The sequence below is a fragment of the Schistocerca gregaria genome, chromosome 7 (genome assembly GCF_023897955.1).
Source record: "Schistocerca gregaria isolate iqSchGreg1 chromosome 7, iqSchGreg1.2, whole genome shotgun sequence".
In the NCBI taxonomy this organism is placed as follows: domain Eukaryota; kingdom Metazoa; phylum Arthropoda; class Insecta; order Orthoptera; family Acrididae; genus Schistocerca; species Schistocerca gregaria.
Genome location: NC_064926.1, coordinates 38,277,279 through 38,296,871, shown reverse-complemented (window position 1 = coordinate 38,296,871; position 19,593 = coordinate 38,277,279). Strand labels below are relative to the sequence as shown.

The 19,593-nt window shown below is 37.3% G+C and overlaps 2 protein-coding genes across 19 annotated transcripts in view; one reads left to right on the top strand and one right to left on the bottom strand.

Moving 5' to 3' along the window:
• LOC126281331 (cytoplasmic dynein 1 intermediate chain) overlaps window positions 1-8,824 on the top strand; it is a 183,071-nt gene extending 174,247 nt beyond the window's left edge. For all 15 annotated transcript variants that reach the window (XM_049980207.1, XM_049980205.1, XM_049980209.1 and 12 more), the window contains 2 exons: window positions 1,536-1,661; window positions 7,651-8,824. In XM_049980207.1, the coding sequence (XP_049836164.1) occupies window positions 1,536-1,661; window positions 7,651-7,803 (279 nt within the window). In that variant the 3' untranslated portion in view covers window positions 7,804-8,824. The remainder of the gene's footprint in view (window positions 1-1,535; window positions 1,662-7,650) is intronic.
• A 2,597-nt stretch (window positions 8,825-11,421) lies between these two features.
• Window positions 11,422-19,593, bottom strand: part of LOC126281330 (phosphatidylinositol phosphatase PTPRQ-like) — a 410,186-nt gene continuing 402,014 nt past the window's right edge. For all 4 annotated transcript variants that reach the window (XM_049980191.1, XM_049980192.1, XM_049980188.1 and 1 more), the window contains 2 exons: window positions 12,714-12,780; window positions 11,422-12,626 (listed from right to left, as the gene is read on the bottom strand). In XM_049980191.1, the coding sequence (XP_049836148.1) occupies window positions 12,496-12,626; window positions 12,714-12,780 (198 nt within the window). In that variant the 3' untranslated portion in view covers window positions 11,422-12,495. The remainder of the gene's footprint in view (window positions 12,627-12,713; window positions 12,781-19,593) is intronic.

Genomic DNA, 19,593 nt, shown 5'->3' with positions numbered 1-19,593 from the left:
GAGAAGAGCTGGTCGCGGGGTTAAAGTGGAGTGGAGACAACATTAAGCTGTGGACCCAAGTTGTCAACAAAGCACCGTGCAAGCTGGGTGGTGGCTCCGTAATAATGTGAGCTTTCTTAACAGTGAATGAACTGGGTCCCCTCGCCCATCTGAACCGACCATTGACTGTTTGCAGCCATTCATGTTACTGAACAATGACGGAATTTTTATGAATGACAATATGCCTTGTCACAGGGCCCAGTTCAAGTGAATGATTTGGCCACCTAGATCATCCAGCATGAATCCCATCAAACATTTGTGGGACGTTGTATTTTGGTTGAAAAGAGGGGAATAATATCCAGAAATATTTAGGAGGTAGCATGGTTTTTTTGTACATTTTTTTGGGGAGTGTTTGTTATAAGAGTCACAGAGACCAGTGGGTACTTTGAAGAACAATTTTGTGTACACAGTTTAAAATATAACATTTATCTGTCAACTCTGTTGTCATTTTCTATGCATCAGATTGAAATGCAAGACAAACCAATTTAGCTATTGTGGCAGAAAAAAAAAAAATTGTTGCAAAGCTTGAACTTTCATTGGTTACATCACTTATGATTACTAATGATTAACTATGTTTGTGTGGCTTTAAGAGTTTGTGGAGCAGTTTAGTCTCTGTATTCTGTGTGAGACTGTGGCCAAGTTTAACTGTCAAAATTGCATGCTGCCATTGCTGTAATGCACAATAAGTGTGTCTTCACACAGCAAAGGGGGCGATTTTTGTTTTCATTTTCCAATACAGCATTGCCATGTTCAGGGGCTGTCACATGTAAAGGACAAGAATCTAGCTTTTAAGAAGCAGTACAATGGAAGATTGCATCTGTACACTCGATGTATTATTCATTTTTATCAGTAAATGAAAATACAAAATGTGCAGAAATTAATTACAATAAATTTAACTAAATGTATAATAATCATGTAAACATTTTCCTGTTGTGACAATGTAACATGTACGGTTTGTCTTTTTTCCTTATGTTCAATAACTGCATGTCTAATTAGCATTTACTGCTTATTTCCTCCTTTTCAATTCAATTAGTTAAAGGAAATGAAATATTGTATGGCATTACTGGCCAGGAAACGCCATCCGGGGTTGTTGACCTCCTAGTCCAAGTCTGTCTGAAGCCACTTCGGTGACTTGAAATTCAATGATGATGAAATGATGTTGAGGACAATACAACACTGAGTCACTGGGTAAAATCTCCAACAGTTCTGGGAGTTGAATCCTGGCCTCCCACACGGCAGTCAGGCACACTGGCCACCCAGTTGTGTAATCAGACCATTGTTTAAAATTATGATGCATGACTAACAAATTTATGTACTGAGAACCTCTTTTTGAATACAGTATGACAGTTGATTCATTTAGTGGTGTAGTATGAACCTTTGAGCCAGTTTTCAGTTTGAGCTGCTGGAAACTTCTCTGAATTGGATTAGACTGATTCACAACTATTTACAGTATTGCTGTGAAGTAAAGAATAACTTTCTTTTTGCTCTTTCTGCAGGTACCCACAGCCAGTATTACAGTAGATGGAAATCCTGCTCTCAATCGTGTTTCTTGGACTCCATCTGGTTTGCATGTAACTGTTGGTGATGATATGGGAAAAATTTGGGTTTTTGATGTTGGTGAGGTAGGTATTTTGCAATATTTCTTTAAAACTTTGTTTGTAATTTAGATTGTAGCTGCTCTCTCTCCTAAATAGGTCTTCTTGTACACCTCCCCCAGACAACAACTTCCAGTATCATAGTAAATGAGAGAGAGAGAGAGAGAGAGAGAGAGAGAGAGAGAGAGAGAGAGAGAGGGGGGGGGGGGGGGGTAGGTAGGTAGGTATAACAACTGGGAGAATAATAATAGCTCAAAACCTAGGGTGCTTTTCTGGGTTTTTAAGTTTAGTTACCAGTCATCTGCAATTGAGTAGTTGACTGGCATAATTCTAATACATCATTATCACTCTTCCATATATCAGGAAGTAACATTTTCTTCCACTTTACGAGAGGCGGGGGCGCAATTTTTATTTTCTAAATGGATTATAACATGTGTATCACAATATATAAGAATAATGTAAATTGCTGGATGGAACAGTATGTAAAATAAGGGAAAAATAAACACTTGTTCTATGGAGCATAGAAACACATAACATAAAACAGTACTGACCCAAGCTTCCGAGCTCTTACAGGCCCTTGAGTGTACGTTTGGGTGTCTTTGTTATTGTGTGTGAGAATGTGTGTACTTTTGGGTGTCTTTGTTATTGTGTGTGAGAATGTGTGTACTTTTACTATAAAAGAGCAAGTGTTTGAAAGCCTGTCCTGATACATGTTACGTCGAATGCCTGGTTAGATATGAGAGAGGCCTGATGGCCCTAATCTTGCCAAGTTAAATAAATAAATAAATAAATATGTATGCACCATATGTCAGAGTCTTCTAACTGCATTGGATTTATGCTAATTTTTTGTCAAATACAGCTGTGAATATAAGAAAGAAATATATTTCTGCAATGTAAGAAAAGATAGATTGCCACTTAATGTAAAGAAGACACGTCAAGTTGCAGAGAGGCACGATCAAAAGACACACATGAAGCTTCTAGCCACAGCTCTCATCAGTAAAAACACACACACACACACACACACACAAACACACACACACACACACACACACACACAAACAGCAAGCACAACTCATGCACGCATGACCGCCAACTCCAACTTATGGAACCAGGGAAAGGGGTAGTAGTGTGTGTGTGTGTGTGTGTGTGTGTGTGTGTGTGTGTGTGTGTTTACTGACAAAGGGTGTGACTGAAAGCTTCATGTGAGTGTCTTCAATCATGCCTGTCTGCAATTTGACATGTCCTATTTACAGTAAGTGGCAATCTTATCTTTTACTGCGTTGTTGGTATTCCTACCTGGGAATATAGATATGCAAGTCACTGAGAATGATACAAATAGGAAGTGCAGGAAGCTAAGATGAAATTGATGTGTGAAAAACATGAAGAAATTGAAAAATAAATGGTTGTCCAAAGGTCTGACTCAGCATATAGACAAGTCAAAACAAACTTCAGTGAAATTAAAAGCAAGGGTAGTAACATTAAGAACGTAATGGAAATTCACTGTTAAATGCAGATGAGAGTGTATAGGTGGAAAGAGTACATTGAAGGCCTCTGAGGGGAAAGATTGGTCTGATGTGATAGAAGAAGAAATAAGAGTAGATTTAGAAGAGATAGGGTTCCAGTATTAGAATATGTATTTGAAACAGCTTTTTAAGACTTCAAATCAAATAAGGCAGAAGGGATAGATAGGATTGCATCAGAATTTCAAAAATCAATGGGGGAAGTACCATCACAACCACCATCTGTGTTGGTGTATAGAAAATATGAATCTGGCTATATACCACCTGGCTTTTGGAAAAATATCACATGCAACATTCTGAAGACTGAAAGAGCTGACAAATATGAGAATCAGCATAACAGTTCATGAACCAAAGTGTCTGACAAGAATAATATACAGATGACTGGGAAAGACAATTGATGATGTGTTAAATGATGATAAGTTTGGCTTTAGGAAAGGTAAATGCACCAGCGAGACAATTCTGACATTTTGTTGTTTATAGAAGCGAGACTAAAGTAAAATCAAGGCACCTTCATAGGATTTGTCAACCTGGAAAAAGTGTTTGACAGTGTCAAATGGTGCAAGATGTTCCAAATTCTGAGGACAATAGGGGTAAGCTATACAGGGAGAGACACGTAATATACAATGTGTACAAGAGCCAAGAGGGAATAGTAAGAGTGGAAGACCAAGAACGAAGTGCTAAGATTAAAAAGGATGTAGGACAGGAATGTAGTCTTTCGCCCCTACTGTCCAATCTATACACAGAAGAAGCAATGATGGAAATAAGAGAGGTCCAGGAGTGGAATTAAAATTCAAGGTGAAAGGATTCAGTGACATGCTTCGCTGATGACACTGTTATCCTCAGTGAAAGTGAAGAACAATTACATAGTCTGCTGAATGGAAAAAACAGTCTAATGAGTATAGAATAGTGATTAAGAGTAAATTGAAGAAAGACAAAAGTAATGAGAACAGTGAGAAACTTAACATCAGGAGTTGATGGTCACAGAGTAAATGAAGTTGAGGAATTCTGCTACCTAGGTGTAAAATAACCAATGGTGGATGGAGCAAGGAGGACATCAAAAGCAGACTATCAATGGCAAAAAGGGTATATGTAATCAAGAGAAATGTACTGGTATCAAACTTAAGCCTTAATTTGAGGAAAAGTTTTATGAGAATGTACGTTTGAAGCATGGCATTGTATGATAGTGAATCGAAGTCTGTGGGAAAACCGAAACAGAAGAGAATAAAAGCATTAGAGATGTGGTGCTACAGACAAACTTTGAAAAGTAGGTGGATGGTAAGGTGATGAATGAGGTGGTTCTGCACACGATTAGAAAGGAGAGGAATATGTGGAAAACACTAACAAGAAAAAGGGACGGGGTAACAGGATATCTATTAAGACATCAGGAAATATCTTACATAATACTACAGGGTGCTATAGAGGGTAAAAACTAGAGGAAGACAGAGACTGGAATATATCCAGCAAATAATTGAGGATATAGGTTGCAAGTGCTAGACTGAGATGAAGAGGTTGGTGTAAGAGAGGAATACGTGGCAGGCTGCATCAAACCAGTCAGACTGGTGACTCAAAAAAAATTGACACAAGATGTTTGAAATCAGCAAACAACGTTCCCCGAAAGTGTTTACTCTGACTGAAGTCCACTGTTTTTATTTTATTTAATAGTGTTTTGTGATAAATATGTATGTCTCTGTATCCATTTCTTCACCCAAATATTTTCTGAACTTTGTTTTTAGTGCCTACTCTGTTTTTAGTTGTGACACAGTAAGCTCCCACTTGCCTGTCTCATGACACCTCTATTGGAAACACTACTGGAAATATGCGGAGCAAATTCCTGGAATTAACTTGTTGAAGCGACTTACAGAAGTAAACTTGTACAAGTCCTATTGTAAACATGTCAGAAAGTGCTCGTAGAAGTTACTTGTTTGTGGACACATGACTCAAGTTTCATAAAATTGAGTAGGTATGCTGTCCTAGGGGGGAAAAAAAAACAGAACTCACATTTTACAGGTAATTATTGCATCCAACAGTACAACATTGCTGGCACTTACCCATGTAATTCAGGAGTGGCCAAGATTTCAGCTCATAACGCATGCCCTGGTATAAGTACCATAGTGCTCAGTTGTGCTGCACATTTCCCCCACTGCCACGCCACACTGAGAGAGTGGGAGGATGGAGGAGAGGGGGAAATTGTGAACACACTGCATTTAAATGTCAGTGCAGTCGCACTGAATATGACTTGTCCCCCTGAGGGTCCGGGGGTTAGAATAGGCACGAGGTATTCCTGCCTGTTGTACGAGGAGACTAAAAGGAGTTTCACATGTTTTGGCCTTTATGTGACGGTCCCCTGTAGGGTTTTACCTCCATTCTTCAAAATTTTCCCGAAGAGCAAGCCAATTGGGGAGGGGCACCTTGCAAGGTGCATCGAGATGTTTAGCCCACTTTCTCGTTCTTGCATTGCAGTCCTGCCCATTCTCCATCTCTTGGGCAAGGACACCTTCCTGGGTGCGTTTTCCACCATGCGCTGTGCAGTGTCGATTTCTGTGTCGACGATGACCATGCACTTCTTTGCACGTGATATTCAGCACGGTAGCCAGTCAGTTGTGGTGGGGCTGCCGTGTACGCTCTTGGTTGTAGCCCACTGACCACCCAGCGAATGCTCTGCTGGTGCCTGCGCCTTTAACTCCCCATGTATGTCAAGGAGTAGATGCCCATCCTCCTGGGGCATCGGGACTCCCTGCAATGGCCATCCTGCCAGGTGGCCTTTGCTGCGGCTGGGTGGTGCCGTGGGGAGGCACCCTGGTCGGAGTGGGTGGCATGAGGGCGGATGACACACGACGAAGCATTGCCCATCATGTCTTGCTGGTGGCGAAACACCAGCAGTCTCTAAGTGATCACGAGCTCAATTCAATGCAAAGAAGTACAACCCCAAATCATTCCCCTCCCTGGCCACACCATGGGAGGAACTTCAGGCTAAGGATGGCAGCAGATCTTACTCGCCCTGGTACCTTGTATGTACGAGAGCTGATGGAGAATCTTTCATGACGAAGAAGCCTCAGTTTGTTGTTGACCATTTAGAGGACAAGTTCGGGGAGGTGGAGGGCTTGACCTAAATGAGATCTGTGTCAGTCTTGATCTAAACAGCATCCTCTCTCCAGTTACAGGAGTTACTCGCTTGTGACAAGCTGGGGGATGTTTCTGCATGGTGTTGTAATATCATTTCATGTCTTATGTGACTATATAATATGTAATGAGAATCCTCATTCCCCTCTTCTGTCAGTCCCAGTCATTTTTAAAGGCTTGTGCAAGATAGAGCACTAGACTGTCTCTTTGCAAACATCTACCAGTTCAATGAACATCCTTGATTTCACAAACAAATAGTGAAGCATAAATTGTACTGGCACCATGATTTTCCTGAACTGAAGATAGTTGTGCTGACCAAAAATGCCACACTGCAACAGTAAATGAAATTTCATGCTGTACTGAGTACTTCGGGGAAGGACGAGCAAAGCCAATACAGGTGGAGTCTTGGCTCAAAGCGAATAATTAGAATTTTTCCATCACTCATATCACTCGATCACTCTCTGATAAGTGATTCAGTCCACAGATATGAGCTTTTCAAAATTATTTAATAGATAATTTGAAAAATGCACATGCAGAAAGTTGCTGAAATATTTTCAGTAGTTAATATACAGACATGTGTAATTGAATTCTGGAAAATCTGAAATGGGATAAAAACAATACAAAACTCTTCAATTTTGATTTGTAGCTCATAACCAATAAATTAGTCAGTCACTTATTTGCCTTTGTAAATATATTGCAGTTTAAAGTTGGATTCCAAAATATGTCTGACCATTACGCAGTATACCTGAAAACTGTAGAATCTCAAGGTCTCTTCCACATATGTAGTAGTTGTTCATGGTTCTTAAACCAAGTCTTAGCAGTAGTTAAATTATACTCTGTATAAAATTCTATCAGGCGGCATCCCCTTTCTTTTCTTTCCCTCAATGCATGTTCTATTGCACAGCAAGAAAGTGCTTCTTCATGACATAGCTATCACCAGTTGTTGTTCTCCTGTGCTGAATTCACACTTATTTGCTCCATTTTAGACCCTCCATTAATCCACAATATTTGATAGTAACTCCTGTCATTGTAGTGGCACTCAGTGCAGTTTTTCCTGAACCAAGATACTTACAGTACATCCTTTACACTGCAGCATGTGAAAGACCCTGAGCTTGCAAGACTTCAGAACGAGGCACTCCTCCGTGCATCTGGTGTCTGGTGAACGGATTCTGGCTGTGATCAAAAGCATTGATTGCATAGGGGTGTTCTCACTCCAAGATAGCATCTCTAATACAGTTACTCATGTGGATACAAGTACCTGGCAAATTACTTTTTTTTTTCGGGGGGGGGGGGGGGGGGGGGTGGCGGCAGATATTTTAATCACTTCCATTTTGTCGATATATAACATATTACTTAAAGACTTTTTTCAATTACAGCAATTGGCACAACCACGTCTTGATGAATGGAGCAAATTTGTTTATACACTACAAGAATTACGCAATAATCAAGCTGATGATGATATTGACAAATTGAGTGTCAACTCTGGTCCAGGGAGCCTGTCCTCGCTGTCATCTTCTCCACTCCGTTGAGGAGGTCAGGAGTCTTTTTTGTTCCCGGAATGTTTTTTTTGAAATTCAACAAGAGGCACCTATATGTGTAATTTTCTGTCTACATTATTTATATAATAGCTTTATTTGTAATGATTTTTGTGTTGTGTGATTGTGGGCATAAAGCCATGGGCAGATAATGATGTCATACTGTATTTAGCAGTTATTTAAAGAACATATGCACAAAGTGCAAAATTTGGCTTAACACACTAAATTTAGTAGTAGCATGAAATCGCAGCCCTATCAGTCCACAGTTCAGGAAAACTTTATTGCTAAACTCAGAACTTTCATTCATTTCAGTTTTTATGGTGCATCTGACAGTAAAACAGTAATTTTGGCTTTCTCAATTATACTTTCTGTGTGGGGGGGCTGCATAATATTACTCCAGTATTTTGATATTTTGCAGTATTAGGATATAAGGTTTATGAAGTACATTCAACTAATTTGCAAGCTTAAAAGAAATGTAAGCTATTACACTTAGGGAAGAAATGAAATATGAAATTTATGTCTGTGCTTATTACCAGTGTGCTTGCTGCCTAGGCTTGTAAATTATTATAAATTTTTTTTTTTATAACAAAGCACCATGAATGGGCAATTATTGTAAATATCTCGAGAATGAATGTATAATGCTGTGATATTTATTAATTATAATATTTTCTGATTTCACCTATTTTTAAATAATTTGATACCTTAGCAATGACTATTAGTTCAATGTTTTCATATTACATAATTTATTAAATAATTTAATTTTCTTTAAGTAATTTTTGAACTTTTCAAGACAGTAGCCTTGGTTTAAGTTGTGATTCATGTTTTTTCATTACCATAAAAGCCACATTGCTTTTTGTATCATTTATTGATATATTTTAAACTTTTTTTTCATACATTGTCTTTCAGAAGTATTTCTCACTCCTTGTAAAATGACATAAGTTGTAAATATTCTGTATGTATCGTGCATTTGCCCATGCTATCAGGTCTTACCAAATAAAGTGTTTGAAACAAAGAACTATTCTCCTTTATAAATTTATTTATTGGAAAATTTAGAGTAGAAAATGAAACATTAATTGCAAAAGCATTTTCCTCATAAATATATGCACTGGAAAATACACAGTTTCCTTTTTTGGAAGATATATAATGGTCTCTTCCACTGTGTTCACTTGTTTCATGTGATACTGGAGTACATTATATTATTTGGTAGCATGGCTATTGTTTCCAATTATTAGTAATGGTATGGGTATGGGTATGGTGTAAGAAAACATGAGCAGTGGTAATATCATCACTTTCACTTTTATGTGTGTCTATCAGTAGTACTAAATGCTTCGCTTTCTGAAGGTAAGTAGAAAATTGCAGTTCAGTCTTGTATTTATTAGTTTTCTCAACAGAATTTTTCTTTTAGAAAACACACATACTGTCAATTTTTAGTGTGTTTGATAAAGACATCAGTATGGATGTAGCCATCATAGAAGTGGAGATTAATGCCCAGAGAAGTGACATGTTGAGTGAGGAGGATCATGTGTAGAAGATAGGAGAGTTGTTAAGGAGGAGTGAGAGGTTAGTGGTCTTGATCTGGGGTCCATATCATGAAGATAAACCAGACAAGAGTTTGGGTTGCTACGAAGGTTTCCTGTAGATGGCCAGTAAACAAGTTAGCATAGGAGGGTACTGTAAGGGTGTGTGAGATTGTGCCGTGATTTGTTTTTGTACCTTTCCCTCAGATTTGATTGTGAATAAGATATGAGGTAGTGAATATAGAATAGGAAGGACACAGAGTGGTTGCCTTCAATAAATGTTATGCTCTTAACATGGAAGATGTTAGTGCATGGGAAGGTGGTGTAAATGGTGACAAATAGTGTCCAAGTGGTAGTGGGGTGGTGATGGATACATTATCAGTAAATACACATTTTTTCAGGTATATAGCATTTTTAAATTAAGAGAGACCTTTTGATAATGTTAATTGGAATACACTGATATTCTAAAAATGCCAGGGATAAAATACAGGGAGCAAAAATTATGTACCATTTGTACAGAAACAAGACTGCAAGTAAGACTCCAGTGACATGAAAGGAAGCAGTGATTGAGAAGGAAGTGAAATGGGGCTGTAGTCTGTCTCCAGTGCTATTCAGTCTGCACATTGAGCAAGCAGTAAAAGAAACAAAGCAAAAATTTGTAGGGGGAATTAAAGTTCATGGGACTGAAATAAATAACATTGCAATTCTGTCTGAGGCAACGAATGTGTTGGAAGAGCAGTTGTGTGGAATATGTAGTATTCAGAGAAGATGTTATAAGATGATAGGAAATGAGATAGTAAATGAGTTTTGCTGTTTTGTAGTGATATAACTGATAATTGCGTAAGTACAATGAATATACAGTGCAGGCTGGCTACAGCAGTGAAACCATTTGTAGATTTCTTAATATTCTCTGCACTTTGCACATACTTTGACTATTATCAGTTCTCTTTCAATAGCAATGAAAGCATTTCTGATAAACAGGTGTTTGTTTACATCTAATATATATTTAAGTGATAGGAACACTTTGTGAAGGTATGTACTTGGGGTTTTGCTTTGTAGGGAAGTGAAACATGAACAGTAATGAGCTGAGTCAAGAAAAGAATGCTTGTGAAATTTAGTGTCACAGAAGAATGCTGAAAATTGGATGGTTGGCCGGAGTAGCTACTGAGGTGGTACAGAATCAAACTGGAGAAAAAAGAAATTTATGATACAAGTTGCATAAAAGAAGGAATTGATTGATTTGGCACATCCTGCAGCATCAAGAAATCATCAGTTTGTTAACAGAGGGTAGTGATTGTGTGTGTGTGTGTGTGTGTGTGTGTGTGTGTGTGTGTGTGTGTGTGTGTGTGTGTCGGTACAGGTAAACTGTAGTGGGAGACCATGAGATGAGTGTAGTAAGCATGTTCAAATAGTTGTAGGTTGTAGTAGTTATTCAGAGATGAAGAGGCTTGTGTAGCATAAGGTAGTGTGGAGAGATGAGTCAAACCAGCCTTTATACAAGACCACAGCAAGGAAAATTAGTTGTGATCACAACAGTTATTAATTGTGACTGCTGTGGGTTTTGTCTTGTTGCTGTTGTACTATTCACATGATTGCTGGTGTCGTTACTGTGAGTGTCTTGTGTCAAATCAGTATCTTATTAGGTAACAGCTTGTAAAGGAAGGGATGTCAAAATATCAAACACAATCCTGTAATGCAATAATTTTAATTAACTGTGATACATGCTAGTGGCTGTTATTTCCTGTCACTGAGATTCTGGATGAAAGTCATTATTTTTTAATTGTTTCTTTGTTTCAACCAGTCAGTGATACATATTCCTTAAGATACTTTCAGATAGTGAGATGTGTGTTGGTAATGGGTAAAGATCAGCACAGATGAAGATATTGGTGGGCATAATCACTTTGTAGGTGAAATACACATGGTGTTATTCATGAATCATTTGAGTACATCTGGAATAATTTCTTTGTGACTAAAGATTAAAAGATATTGCCAGAGTACTATTTTTGTTTATTTACATTAGTTGAAATTGATGTATATGATTGCATGAAACACTCTGAGTATAGTTTGAGTATCAGGTATGATATAAAAATTTCAGTGGGTATCCACATTCTTCTTCAATATATTTACAAACACACTTGACACAGTCGTTATTATAGTGATAAAATGAGATGACATAACATTATTTATGATTAATGTACACAAGACTAATGCTGTATTTAACAGTTACCATGCAGCATGAGATGTCGAGTTGTAACACAATACACTCAACTTCACAATGTGACAAAACCCACTACATATTTCACAAAATTTGTTGCAGTAATCATGAATATTAAAACTTGGAGTAAGTGTCAAGAACACAGCATGCTGTGGTGTATTAAAATTTAGTCCACGCTAATCTGTAAATTCACATTTCACAGGTTTATGTTAAGAGATACATCTGCAGAATGCGAAAAAATTGAAAATCAAAATTCTATACTTTAAAATGCCATAATTAAAACCAAACAACAAAAAGTTGCATGTTGTTGTTAGATGCACAAAGAAATGAGTTTAAAGTTGTTGTAATTAACATTCAAGTGAGACCATCTGTTAATACAAAATCAGTTATTAAATACAATGGTGTGGACATCAAAATGTTCAAATAATTCAGGCCACATGGAAGCCTGGCCTAATAAATTTTGCATACGTAATGGTTTAAAATAGTTATCAAAATTACAATGACCACCAATACAATTCAGATACAAATCAAGAACTTTCAGATAGCATTTTATTTACATGCGAAGAATTTTTTTCTACTTTATGTAAAGTGAACACAGGGTTATTTTTGAGCTGTTCTTGTTATGAGAACATAAACATCTCCAACTAACATAAATCACACTGATATTTTTTTATAAATTTTACAGGTAGGATCCTCTATTTCTCTAAATAACTATATTATCATCTGAGCAAGAGCTATTGAAGCCAGTTACAAATCAATTCAGTTGGGAAAAGAAATATTATCACTTCCAAATCATTTTTGTCACCTTTGTAAATTGCTTTTTGCTAGAACTTGTTCATCTTAGCTCTCATTTATGATTGATGCTTGAAAATCATGAGATCAAATTTCATGTAATTAATTCAGTTCATATTTCATAAGCACAATACACAACATTAAATAATGTTCAACAATAAATTACAGTTCATATTCATTTTCAATTATATTCGATTTTGCATTCAGCATCCTTGAACTGTCGTGGACTGTAGCATTTAGAGCAGGGCCTGCAGATTCATAGATTGGTTCCAGTGAACTTGTAGAAGTTTTGTCTAAACAAAATAAGCACACACACCACATTAAAAATAATTCAATTTTTTTCATAATTAACCATTATCAAACAACTAAATCATATTTACCATGTTTTGGATATGCTGTATTCGCTAACGCATCCCTCATGCACCTATAGATGTATGCATACTGAGCCTGCAAAGAAACCCAAGTAAATCTGTTAGTAACATTCCAACTAGTGATCTACGTAAAGAAGTGACCGAAGATCATGCCGAAATATGACAGTAAGACAGATATTACACTTATAGAATACAAATGCTGAAAAAACAATCGTGTCGTACCTCAGTATGCATCAACTTCTCAGAATTTAGATGTTGTTCTCTGTCATCTTGTTTGAAGTAAACAGAAAACACTACAAGATAAAAGGCAAGGTAAATCTTGTAACATAAGATGTCAACATAGGCGCACTAGTGATACCAACATTGAAACCACTACAGGTGATTATGTATAAATTTAAATGAATCAAAGTAACACATTCACCAATTAAAAAGGTTGTTGCCTTGATAAACATGTTGACTGTTGTACACATTGTTGTGGACTTTTCACCAGCAGGCTGTCAAGTACGTGGCGTCCGGCCTCGCAGCGTGTTAAAAAGCTAGCAACATGATCAATTTCAGTGACTAGAAATCAGTTGTAAAGCTTTGTTTCTGAGCACAAAGTTTGAGAAGTAGAAATGGAAACTGATGTAAGAGTCACAGGGTGACAACACCAAAAATTAAACCTTGAAATTTCCAAAAGGATAGTGATAAGAGGTAATACTAAGGATAACATCTAGAAAGAGTAAATGTTATTAACAACACTTTAGTAAATGTTGTTGCAACAATAATTGGTGTGAATGTTGAAGGCCTTTCTTAAGCTTTACTAATGATGAGAAGAAATTACCTATTAGGAGGATAGGTGAATGGTTGATTTGGTTTACCGAGCAAGGTGGCGCAGTGGTTAGCACACTGGACTCGCATTGGGGGGACGATGGTTCAATCCCATCTCCAGTCATCCTGATTTAGGTTTTCTGTGATTTCCCTAAATCGTTTCAGGCAAATGCCGGGATGGTTCCTTTGAAAGGACACAGTCAATTTCCTTCCCAATCATTCCCTAGCCCGAACTTGCGCTCCATCTCTAATGACCTCGTTGTTGACGGGACGTTAAACACTAACCATCATCTTGATTTGGTTTATTGAGAGAGTTCTAGAGAAGAGAAGCTCGCCTGCAAAGTAGACCACATTTGGAACAATAGTACAACCCATTCTTGAGTACTGCTTGAATGTTTGGGATCACCACAAGGTCAGATTAAACGAAGCAATTGAGAAGTGTGCTGCTATGTTTGTTATTGGTTTATTCGATCAACACAGATAACAGATGTTTCATAAACTCAAATGGGAATTCTTGGAGGAAAAGCAACTTTCTTTTTGTGAAGCTTTATTGAGAAAATTTAAATAACAAGCATTTGCAGCTGACTGCAGAAACGGAAACCATTGTCAATGTTCATTTTGTTTAAGAGCTGTGAAGACAAAAAGAGAAATTAAGAATCAAACACAGACAGGAAAAGAAATAACTGCTAGTGCTACATGGCTCTCTCTGCCATACACGACATTGTGGCGTGTAGAGTACGTATGTAGATGTAGATTATTCAGTTGTAACTGCAAATGAATATTTTTCCCCCTCTGGGAAATCTCTAATATTACAATTGAATATAGCATATGACCACACCCAGTCTAATACAGTCATTAACAAAAAAAAAAAAACCTACTGCTGTAGTATTGGCTGGATTATCAGTGCTTTACAGATTTGTCAAAAACAGATTATCTGAATAAAATAGTGATAAAATGTTGTAAATGATTTCACCAAATGATAAAAGTCCAATACACACAAATCTGCTGCTGAATCAAGAACTAGAATATACCTTACATCTGCATCATATTGAAAAAGTCATCTACAACTGACTGGTGAAATCAATTTCTGAGTAAACAATTTCATTTTTGAAATTCTGACACAGTTACTCATAATCTCCGTTATACTATTCTCATATGCTGATGTGATATGTATAAACTGTGTACAGAATGTCCAAAACCTGCAGGGTCAAAATTATACAGATGTGAGCAGAATCTTATTCTGAATGCATTGAGATAAGTGAAAGATTCTCAGAATTAAAGCTTTTGACCATTGGCCTTGATCAACACATGCATGCGCGTGCACACCGACATGCAACTGCATACGTGTGTGAGTTGTGGTTTTGTGTGTGTGTGTGTGTGTGTGTGTGTGTGTGTGTGTTTTGACAGAAGCCAATGGCTGAAAAGCTTTAATTTGAGAGTCTTTTTGTTGTGTCTATCTACGACTCAGCATCTTTGCTATATGGTGACTAGCAACTTCCCTTCTCATAATATTGTTACATTTCATCCTAGATTTTCCATTGTTTGAGATAAGAAACTATGATTCAAATTGAAAATTTTTTTGTTACGTAACTAAACCGTATAGCAACAAGTTAAGTTCATAGAAAATATGTGAAGTGGGGAATGCTAGTCTCAATGCATGCATTACTGTGCTGCATAAAATTTTGGCACGTTTTCTGAAGTTTGGAGATAAAGAATCTGAGATGGCGGGGCCAGATTAAAAGAATGAGGGAAGAGTGGCTATCAAGTAGGACTCTGAAATGGTTGGAATCTAGAAGAAGACCAACTGGAAGACCGTGAACAAAATGGAAAGGTCTACAAAAGACAAAATTGTCTACAGTAGAATGTGTGTGGAAGGGGCTTTGTGAAACCTGCTTAAGAAAAAATGTTTTGGGAAGAAGAGGAATTAAGTTCTTGTCTATTTGTAGATACATGTCTGCAGTCCTCATACACACAGAAATCTCCACAGCACTGTAACAGAGCTTGCAGTTACAGAAGTCAAAAAATAGGGGCAGCCCACTGATAAAGTGGAGATGTGTTGTGCTATTTTGTATTTGGTGTTACAGTAGTATGGTGTGGGGATTTCAGTATGTACCAAGACTGCAGATGTACCTACCAATAGACCAAAGAAAATGACATGCTGGCAATGGAGATGAAGTGATTGATTGACTCATATATAAAATATAAAAGGACTTAATCAATCACATGAGCATTTTATTTCACAATGCAGTAACTACTTTCAACCAACCAATGGTCACCTTCTATCTGGTAGTAGATAAAAAGAGGAGATAAAGAATCATTATAAAATATTGCAGGTAACAATTGATATAATTTAAAAGAATAAAATAATTCCTTTTATGCAGAAGGTGTAATTTTATTCTTACCTGTCACAGCACTACATCCTACTGCAAAATTTGCTAAATACCTGTCTGCAAGTTCCTGTGCCAAGCACTTCATCAGCTTTGAAAGTTAGTCATGAATTATGAATAGTGAGGACACACAATGTACCATCTACAATTGTATCATTCTTTTTCAAGGTAGTGCCATCAATGCCAATATGGCAAGCAATATATGAGAAATACGCAGTTTACAAGCATATGCCTCACACACATTGCTTGTTCACAATCCCATAGGCATGTTCACAATCCCACACTGCCTGAAACACTCATTTCTGTCCATTGGGCCATGATTTCAAAACACCCAGTTTAGAATAAATGATTAACAGACACACAATAATATTTAATGCCTTGAAATTGTATTTGAAATAAGTCTGACAAGAACTTCTAATATTGCATTCATTTATTATCATTATTGTCGCTGTTATGACATGTTTAATACTTGGTAATTTGTTGGATTGATGATGGACTGTGTTCACATATAGAGGTAATGTTTTATTCTCGTAACATGATTTAACAGGGGCTCAGTCTTTAAATATTAAACAACACAGCAATAACAATAATATTTTGTGAATTGACATAAACTGAAAAAATAAAGCAATTTAAATTGTAGGTATAACAAACAAAAACAGATAAAATTAAAGAAATTAATTTCTGGTTTCAGAAGGCATAACAGAAATGAGTTTTGAGACTGAATGAGAGGAAGAAAAATATTAGCAGACTTCAATATCATCTCCAGTTTGAGAATCCTGTAAAAGAACAAATTATGACTTACAGACAACAATTATCAGACACACTGCAGTCTTCTGATGTTTCATTAGTCCACCCTGAAATTGATCCCATCCAGTTAAAAATTTAGGACAGGTAACACAAAAGCTTAGTTCAGGATCTCTTCCACATATTTATTTCCATTTGCTTTGAACAAATTGAACTTATATAGTTGTGATATTAGAACACACAGAAAATTATAAGTGTTTTCAAGGAAAAATTCTTTTTATTTAGTTTTAAATAATTTGTTATTGTAATTTATGATTACTTGGAAGTGAGTTAAAAAATTTTGGTGGTATTGTCTTTTACTCCATTCTGAACTAGAGACAAATTCTTCATATCAGAGTGTGGGTCATGTTTCTTTCTAGAGTTATGACTGTGGTATGTTTCATATGTATGGTAGTGAGATGGATTGTGTTATAAAGTTTGCTATTGATACATATACTGTGAAGTGGTGGACAGTATCCTCCAAAAAGACTATGCTAAGTAGTTTTTGGAGGCACTTCATGCATAATTGTAATGACATTTTTCTTTATGGTAAATACTTTTTTGATGCTTGTCAGTTGCCCAATGAGATTCACAATATACATAAATGACCTGGTGGATGACATCGGAAGTTCACTGAGGCTTTTTGCAGATGATGCTGTGGTGTATCGAGAGGTTGCAACAATGGAAAATTGTACTGAAATGCAGGAAGATCTGCAGCGAATTGACGTGTGGTGCACGGAATGGCAATTGAATCTCAATGTAGAGAAGTGTAATGTGATGCGAATACATAGAAAGATAGATCCCTTATCATTTAGCTACAAAATAGCAGGTCAGCAACTGGAAGCAGTTAATTCCATAAATTATCTGGGAGTACACATTATGAGTGATTTAAAATGGAATGATCATATAAAGTTCATCGTCGGTAAAGCAGATGCCAGACTGAGATTAATTGGAAGAATCCTAAGGAAATGCAATCCGACAACAAAGGAAGTAGGTTACAGTACGCTTGTTCGCCCATTGCTTGAATACTGCTCAGCAGTGTGGGATCCGCACCAGGTAGGGTTGATAGAAGAGATAGAGAAGATCCAACGGAGAGCAGCACGCTTCATTACAGGATCATTTAGTAATTGCGAAAGCGTTACAGAGATGATAGATAAACTCCAGTGGAAGACTCTGCAGGAGAGACGCTCAGTAGCTCGGTACGGGCTTTTGTTAAAGTTTCGAGAACATACCTTCACCGAAGAGTCAAGCAGTATATTGCTCCCTCCTACGTATATCTCGCAAAGAGACCATGAGGATAAAATCAGAGAGATTGGAGCCCACACGGAGGCATACCGACAATCCTTCTTTCCACGTACAATACGAGACTGGAATAGAAGGGAGAACCGATAGAGGTACTCAGGGTACCCTCCGCCACACACCGTCAGGTGGCTTGCGGAGTATGGATGTAGATGTAGATGTAGAGATGATTCAATAATAAATGAGTGGCTGGAAATAGCCAAAATACTCTGATTTTGAAATACTGATATCTCTGACTGAAAATTATCTTGATGATAAATCCTGCTAAACATAACCATTTCAAGATTTGCAGTATGTGATCTTCCAGCTAAGTCTGCTAACTGTTTGGTCACCTAAGAATTTTGAACAACATATGCTCTGTACCTCCTGGCCTTTGCGTGCAATAAAAATCTCCTGTGAGCTTTTGCAGGCAGAACTGAATTTGATGTAGTTTGTTTTGCTGAGGTTTATACCTAGTGAATGTACTGTGAACCAGTTCAGAATATATACAAGCAATTGGTAGGATAATTTATTGTCAATCACAGTGCATGCATCATTGTCAAATGTTCTGAAGTTGCTTGCTTTGTTGGAGGACAAAGGTAGATCATTAATGTACATAAAAAATAATAGTGGACCAATGGCAGATCTTTGTGAGACTCCATAATATACCTTTCCTGTCCATTTGGTGTTTACATAGAAAACTACCTTTTGTTACCTGCACCCAGATTTTAGCCATTTACCCACTTTTCTCCTGTTTCCTTTGTGACTCACTTTCTCAAAAAGTTTTGTGGGATCGACACAGTCAGATGCTTTTAGGAGATCACAGAAATACCAAATGGCTATGGGTTTTTATCTATCATTCACCGAGCGAGGTGGCACAGTGGTTAGCACCCACTAGACTCACATTCGGGAGGAAGACAGTTCAATCCCAAGTCCAGCCATCCTGATTAGGTTTTCCGTGATTTCCCTAAATCACTCCAGGAAAATGCCGGGATGGTTCCTTTGAAAGGACATGGCCGACTTCCTTCCCCATCCTTCCCTAATCCGATGAGACCAATGAGCTCACAGTTTGGTCTCTTCCCACATACAATCCAACCCCCAACTCTGTAGGCATTCAAATCATCATCTGTGAATGTGAATATGACTTCCAGTGCAGAAATACTTTTTCGAAATCCACATTGATTTTTTCTAATAAAGTTGAAGCTGTCATTGATACTTAAAGTGCCTGGCAAGTAACAATTTTTCAACGACTTTAGATAATGCTATCAAGAGGTAGATTGAACAATAATTTGTAAAATCTGCAGCATAACAATTTTCATAAATAGGCTTACAATCTGTCAGGAAGGACACCTTGATTCCCGGAGCACTGAATATATGTGCTGGAATTTTGGTTAATAGATTACAGCAGACTTTTACCAACATCCTCAAAATATTGGTTACACCTATTGATCTTTTGCTTTTTAAAGTACTGATGATGTTTCTCACTTCAGTTCCTGTTATGGGGGACAAGTTATTTCAGGAATTACCCTTTTCTAAAGAGGCTTGTCCCTGCCCTTGTATTATATATATTGTTATTTTCAATGTTTATAAAAATGTCTTGAGTTCTATTTCGATGGGAAGCACCAGTCTCA